This window comes from Chrysochloris asiatica, unplaced genomic scaffold (assembly GCF_000296735.1).
Source record: "Chrysochloris asiatica unplaced genomic scaffold, ChrAsi1.0 scaffold00008, whole genome shotgun sequence".
Lineage (NCBI taxonomy): Eukaryota > Metazoa > Chordata > Mammalia > Afrosoricida > Chrysochloridae > Chrysochloris > Chrysochloris asiatica.
The window spans coordinates 14,666,201-14,673,038 of record NW_006408526.1 but is presented as its reverse complement, the minus strand read 5'-3'; the positions used below and the strand labels follow the sequence as shown (position 1 = coordinate 14,673,038).

The window sequence follows — 6,838 nt, the reverse complement described above, 5'->3', positions numbered from 1 at the left end:
TTGTTTGGTGTTTGGGACTTTTGTCTTGTGAGAGGTCAGGTTATGGTGAACACTGAAACAGAATTACTAAGGCAATCCATGAAACTTGTAATTTTTGGTGTATTTCTAATTGATAATGTATGTGTTTCTCATGAATTTCCGAAAGGTGTGAAAGTCTCTAAAATTTTTTGTTCTTTTAATTGGTTGTGTTTTTCTTTAACCAATTACATAGTAGTGTGACTGGGGTAAAAATTTAACCACTTTTATGCCACCTTTTAAATTTGTTGTATCTTTACAGTATTTCACTAGTTTAAAAAGTTTCATTCCATAAAATGTTGACATGGTTTAACTTAGGCAGGTATTTCTTTGATCAGATTACATTGTCTCAAATTTTTTGGTGAATTTCCTAGATTTTCCAGCCTTCTTTTTAGTGTTCCTATAAAATTGTTTTACGGAATCCAGAATTTAATTATTTTTTTTAAATTACTGATATTTCAAATAAATAGACATATTAACAAATTGATTAATTCATTTTGTTCAGCAATTCATTCATTTCATTCAGCAAATGTCTTTGGTGTGCCTGCTATGTGCCAGACACTTTGTTAGGCTTGGGGTAATGATAGTGGTCAGAAACTTTCTTGCCTTCATGAAACTTGTATTGAATTAGGAAGAGACAGATTCTTAACTATTTATTAGTAAATATGAGAGATTACACTAGGAAAATTAGTACATCCCTACCAGTAAGTAGAGTGCTTTGACTCTTCTGGAAAGGCTTCACTGAGGAAGAGATGCTTAAGCTGCAAACTGAAGGAGGCGGCGGGATGAAGTAGGCCAAGGAGGGAGCAATCCACTTCCAGGAAAGGGTAAAGAATCAAAGGCCCTGAACAGGGAAAGAGCTTGATAAAAACCGGTCATAGAAAGCAAACAGGTGTGGCTGGAGTAAACAGGGCGGATTGGGAAGGATAGTGAGGGAAGAAGCTGGGAGAAGTAGGGAGGGACATCCTTGTAGGGCCAAATTGAGGAGTTGTCTTCATCTTAAGGAAAATGAGAAACCACTGAAAAGTTGTTAAGTCTGGGTGGGAAAGGAAAGGGGCAGATGTGACTGTGTGCTCTTTATAAGCAAAACAGAGTGTTGGAGTGTGTCAGTGTGATTACTGGCAATCAGTTACAGCAGCCCATATGAGAGAAGATGGGTAGTATAGGCTATGGTGATGCCAATAGAATTGGGAAAGGCGATAAACCACATTTAGAGGGCTTTCTGTTGTTTTTTAAATTTTGATAAATTGCTTTTGAGTTGAAATTTGTTACAGAAGTTACAGGTTGACTGACTGACTGCTTTGTTTTTCCTTTAGGACTTCTCCATCCTGTCTGTGCTGTTAGATGAAGAGAAAAACCACTGATCTCAGCAAAGTGCCAACCAGGGATTGTCCTTGGTGTTTGTACTTTTTTTTAGCATTCATCAAATTCTTTTCACATCTTTTCTTGCTGTAGAAACTGCATTTAAGTTAGAAAAAAATGAAGCAGTTGAAAAGAAAAAGGAAAAGCAATTTCAGTGTTCAAGAAACTCAGACCCTTTTGAAAGAAATTACGAAAAGGAAAGAAGTTATTTTTTCTAAGCAGCTCAATACAACAATTAATGTGATGAAGCGAATGGCTTGGGAGGAGATTGCACAGTGCGTGAATGCTGTAGGAGAAGGGGAACAGAGGACAGGGACGGAAGTGAAAAGAAGGTACCTTGACTGGCGAGCACTTATGAAGAGAAAGAGAATGAAGGCAAACATTAAGCTTGTTGGTTCTGGCTTCCCCCTTCCCACATCTGATTTAGAGGACTCTCTCACTGAAGATATTGATGAAAAGATTGGATTTCGAAATGATGCAAATTTTGATTGGCAGAATGTGGCAGATTTCAGGGATGCAGGTGGATCCTTAACTGAGGTCAAAGTGGAAGAAGAAGAAAGGGATCCACAGAGTCCCGAAGTAAGTATGAACCTGTGAACCCTCTTTATTTTCAGTTCTGATATGTTGTTGTTGTTAAGTGCCATTGAGTTGGTTCCGACGCATAGCTACCCTGTATAGGGTTTCCAAGGAGTAACTGGTGAGCTTGAGCCACCTACCTTGTGGTTCAAACTGACCTTACAGTCCAGTACATTAACCCACAGTGCCACACCAGGCCCTCAGTTCTGACATGGGAGCTATATATTGTTCATGAACAAACAGTAAAAGAAATCCCCCAAAATTTCAAGTAAACTTAAAGATAGGACAGAATGAGGTCATTCCATTTTTTTCTTTTTATACATCATTAATCCCTTTTCCCTCACCTAAATGTACTTATCTTGATTGTATGTATTAGTGACATGGAGCTGTGGTGACATAGTGGGTTACACATTGGGCTGTTAACTGCAGGGTCAGCGGTTTGAATCCATCAGCCACTCCACGTGAGAATGATGAGACTTTCTGCTCCTGTGAGTAGTTACAATCTTGGGAACCCTGAACAGGGTCACTGAGAGTCAGAACTGACTCAGCAGGATACAACAACAATAACAGTGACACGAGAGAAAATCATTTCCTAAAATTCAAGTAAATGATTTTGCGTGCTTGGATCATACAAAAACTTCAGGAACTTTTAGAAAACTTGACAGCCATGAAGTAGATGTAAATACTAAAAATGGCTTTTTCTTTTCTTCTAGTTTGAGATTGAGGAGGAAGAAGAAATGCTGTCATCAGTCATACCAGATTCCAGGAGGGAAAATGAACTTCCCGATTTCCCTCACATTGATGAGTTTTTCACCCTAAACTCCACACCCTCCAGATCTTATGACGAGCCCCATGTTCTTGTAAACATCGAGAAACAGAAACTCGAATTGGAAAAGCGACGGCTGGATATTGAGGCTGAGCGACTGCAGGTGGAGAAGGAGCGGCTGCAGATTGAGAAGGAGAGGCTGCGGCACTTAGACCTGGAGCATGAGCGACTGCAGCTGCAGAAGGAGCGGCTGCAGATCGAAAGAGAGAAACTGAGGCTGCAGATCGTCAGTTCAGAGAAACCATCCTTGGAAAGTGAACTTGGCCCAGGAGAAAAGTCCATTCTTCAGCCACAGGACATCGAAGCTGAGAAGTTGAAACTTGAGAGAGAACGCTTGCAACTGGAAAAAGACAGACTGCAGTTTTTAAAGTTTGAATCCGAGAAGCTGCAGATTGAAAAGGAACGCTTACAAGTAGAGAAAGAGAGACTTCGAATTCAGAAGGAGGGACACTTGCAGTGAAGGGTACAGGTCTCCATTTTAGCAAATGTTTGTGAATCTTAGGTTTTTCTCTAGATCCAGTAATATAAAGATGATTGTAAGATTCGTTATTTTTGTTTTCTTTTTCTCCCCCAGCCCCGAATATCAGTGTTTTCAATAGGAAAGAGATGGTTGTATGTGAGTCATGTATGCCTAAGTAGAATATGTGAAAACTGTCTGTGCCCTGGCATAAACTGTATAGCAGAAGCTATTGTACTGTACTCTTTCACTTAGGAACATTACATAGTCTTGTGTAATCTGTGTACCCAGAGTTTACAGTTACGTCTGTGTAAAACTCCAGTCCAGTGGTTCTCAACCAGGGGTGATTTTGCTCCCCAGAAGATAGTGTCCAAGTTGGAAGGGGAGCTGCTACTACCATCGGATAGAGGCCAGGAATGCTGCTAAACATCCTACAATGCACAGGATAGCTCCCCACAGTGAAGAATTGCCTAATCCAAAATGTGCATAGTGCTGAGGTTGAGAAACTATGCCCTACCCTGATTGTGCATCTCTAAAGCTTTGTTTTCTAGTTTCAGAATGTGTAAAAAGCCTAAGATATTTATGTGGGTAGGTACTTAACTGGCCAAAAACTTTGACAGTGAATCATTACTGTGTAGAATATTGAACATAGGAAGTAATGAAGATAATAAATATTTTATTCCCGTTTCCATCTATAAATAGCCTTCTGAGATTTAGAAAACAATACTGGGAACTCAGCGATTGCTCTACATTGAGTCTCTTTGAAAAACAGTTCGTCTACTATTAATAGTTTATAAGCAAAACATAGTTTTAAAGCTTTAGACCCTTTCTTTGACTCCATTATCTTATTCTGATTGAAAAGTATCATTTCAACCACGTGCTTAAGTTTTTTTGTTAAGTGAATGGGTGATGCTGGTAAAAATTGTACCAACATAAAAGTGGTATCAGCAGACCAGGAGCTTGACCCAATGAGTGATTAATCTTTAAAGTGAATAATAGCAGCTCTTTGGGGGATAGGGGAGCAGAGAAAGTCCTCTGCTTCAAATAATAATAATCATGAAATCATGGTTATAGTTGTGTGTTTTCAATAGACCAGAATACTTACATACACTGTCTGACCTGCTCTGTAGAACAGTTCTTGAGAGTGGTAATCTATTATTCTTCAGTGTGAGGACCACAGAAGTCACCTCATATCACATTGTATAGTTTGCTTTCGCAAACCTTGTAAATTCAGTCCCTTTGTTACTTACTCTGAGAAACCATGTGTTTGATTTATCTGCAATTCTCTGAACAGTATTTTTTCTACAATCAAGTTAGGATTTGATGGTCTGGAGGTAGTGGATGAACCACCTTAGAATTCATACATATACTCAGGAGTCCTGGTGAGGTACTGTAGGGTAAGCCCTGGACTGCTAAACACAAGGTCGGTGGTTCAAACCCACCAGCCACTCCTTGGGAACTATACGTAGTCACTAAGAATTCGGACAAACTGTGGCATTTAATAATAGCAACGACATCCTAAATCTGGGTGAAATCTTTCATTTATCTCTATAACTTTGATAATCACAAAATTCACTTTCAAAAAAAGAAAAAAGATTTTCCCTAGATCCCAAATCCAGACCTACTGTCAATATAGGGTTGCTATGGAGTATATTCTGATTCATAGGGTTTCAGAGACGGTAAATCATTAGAGGACCTGATAGCCTCATATTTCTCCCATACAGCAGCTGGTGCGTTTGAATTGCCAACTTTAAGGTTAGCAGTCCAGTGCCTAACCCACAGTGCCACTAGGGCTCCTTTTTCCTAGACTGGTGGTCCTTATCCTTAAAGTGTAATTCCCACAACAGTAGCATCAGCTTCACCTGGGAATGTGCTTAGAAATAGAAAATTCTTAGGTCCCACCTCAAGACTTACTAAATCAAACTTGAAGCAAGGCCCAGCATTTTTTTAAACCAATCATGAGGTGATTCTGATGTACACTAAAGTTTGAGAATTTCTGCACTAGATCACTTTGTGTTCTCATATCTGATATATAGCTTTAATACACTGCTTACATGGATAGATAATACCTTGATTCTGTATTTGTTCCTTTTTAAGAATGACTTGAAACCATAGGTGGTATTTGGATAGGGGTAGACAAGGAAAAAAATGGACTTCTGCAGAGTTACCCTGACTTTGAAATAGTGTTATTTTTTTATAACTGAAACAGATGCTTCTACTGTAGAAATAAATTTGCCTACATTAACTGTCTGAAAGTTTTATTATCATTTAAAGTGATGGTCTGTGCTTTTGAGAGTTGCAGGCCTAACATTGGTGCTAGTCATTGTAGTCATGTTCTTTACAAACATTTTATTTGACCCTGAAATTATCTCTAGTTTTATAAGAACACAAACAGTATCTCATAGATTTAATGATGGTTTTTGTTACTAGGTACCATTGGTTCCTACTCATAGCGAGCCTTTGTACAACAGAATGAAATACTACCTGGTCCTGTGCCATCCTCACAATTGTTATGTTAATCCATCTTGTTTGGGGTCTTCCTTTTTTTCATTCGTCTGTCTCCAGGGACTGATCCTTTCTGACAACATGCCCAAAGTACTAGATAGAGATGAAACGTAGCCATTTGTCCCTTCTAAGGAGCAATATGACCGTACTTCCAAAACATTGGTTCGTTCTTCTGGCAGTCCTTGGTATAGTCAGTATACTTTGTCAACACCATTGTTCAAAGACTTCAGCTCTTCGGTTTTCTTTGTTCATTGTCCAGCTTTTGCATGCATATGAGGCTATTGAAAATACCATGGCTTGGGCCAGGTACACCTTACTGATACCTTTGCTCTTTAACACTTTTAAGAAGTCTTTTGAAGTAGGTTGTCTACTGTAATATGCCATTGGATTTCATGACTGCTGCTTCCATGCACATTGGTTCTTCATCCAAGTAAAATTACATCTGTGACAACTTAAATCTTTTTATCCATTTATCATCATGTTATTTATTGGACCCGTTGTGAGGATTTTGTTTCCTTTCCATTGAGGTACAACCATATTGAAGGCTATAGTTTTGATCATGATCAATAAATGTTTCAAGTCCTCTTTCAACAAGCAAGCTTGTGTCAAATGCATTTTGTAGGTTGTTAGTGAATCTACCTCCAATCCTGATACCATGTTCTTATATAATCCAGCTTTTCAAATTATTTACTCAGCATACAGATTGGATAAATGTGTTGAAAGGATACAACTTTCACGTTCCAATCAGCAGTAATTATCAGTGCATATTTGCTTGTATGCTTTATTATTTCAGACTGAAGAAATCAGAATTCTTCAGTTTCTTCTACTTTTGTAGTTTGTTCATAAATTTGAGTAATAGTGGTATTATCTGGTCTTTATGGAGTTGTTGTTCCGACTCATATGGTTTCTTAGGATTCTTTGTATGGCACTTTTGGATACACATTGAACTGCTAATTGCAAGGTTGGTGGTTCAAACCCACCAGCTGATCTTTGGAAACCCTATACTGAGTTGCTGTGAGTTGGCACCAACTTAACAGTACTTAACAGTAAGATTTCTGAGGCTGTAAATCTTTGCAGGAGCAGAAAGCCTCATTTTT

At 38.6% G+C, this 6,838-nt stretch overlaps 1 protein-coding gene across 1 annotated transcript; it reads left to right on the top strand.

Moving 5' to 3' along the window:
* Nucleotides 1–1,319: 1,319 nt before the first annotated feature.
* On the top strand, nucleotides 1,320–3,286 carry MSANTD4 (Myb/SANT-like DNA-binding domain containing 4 with coiled-coils). Its single transcript, XM_006833790.1, has 2 exons — nucleotides 1,320–1,956; nucleotides 2,667–3,286. Exons 1-2 carry the CDS (start codon nucleotides 1,495–1,497, stop codon nucleotides 3,237–3,239), a joined length of 1,035 nt encoding a protein of 344 aa, XP_006833853.1. The 5' UTR covers nucleotides 1,320–1,494; the 3' UTR covers nucleotides 3,240–3,286.
* The last annotated feature ends 3,552 nt before the right edge of the window (nucleotides 3,287–6,838 follow it).

Coding starts and splice junctions, on each gene's coding strand:
- MSANTD4 (XM_006833790.1), top strand. CDS start 1,495: ATGAAGCAGTTGAAAAGAAAAAGGAAAAGCAATTTCAGTGTTCAAGAA. Junction 1,957..2,666: donor GGGATCCACAGAGTCCCGAA/GTAAGTATGAAC, acceptor CTTTTCTTCTAG/TTTGAGATTGAGGAGGAAGA.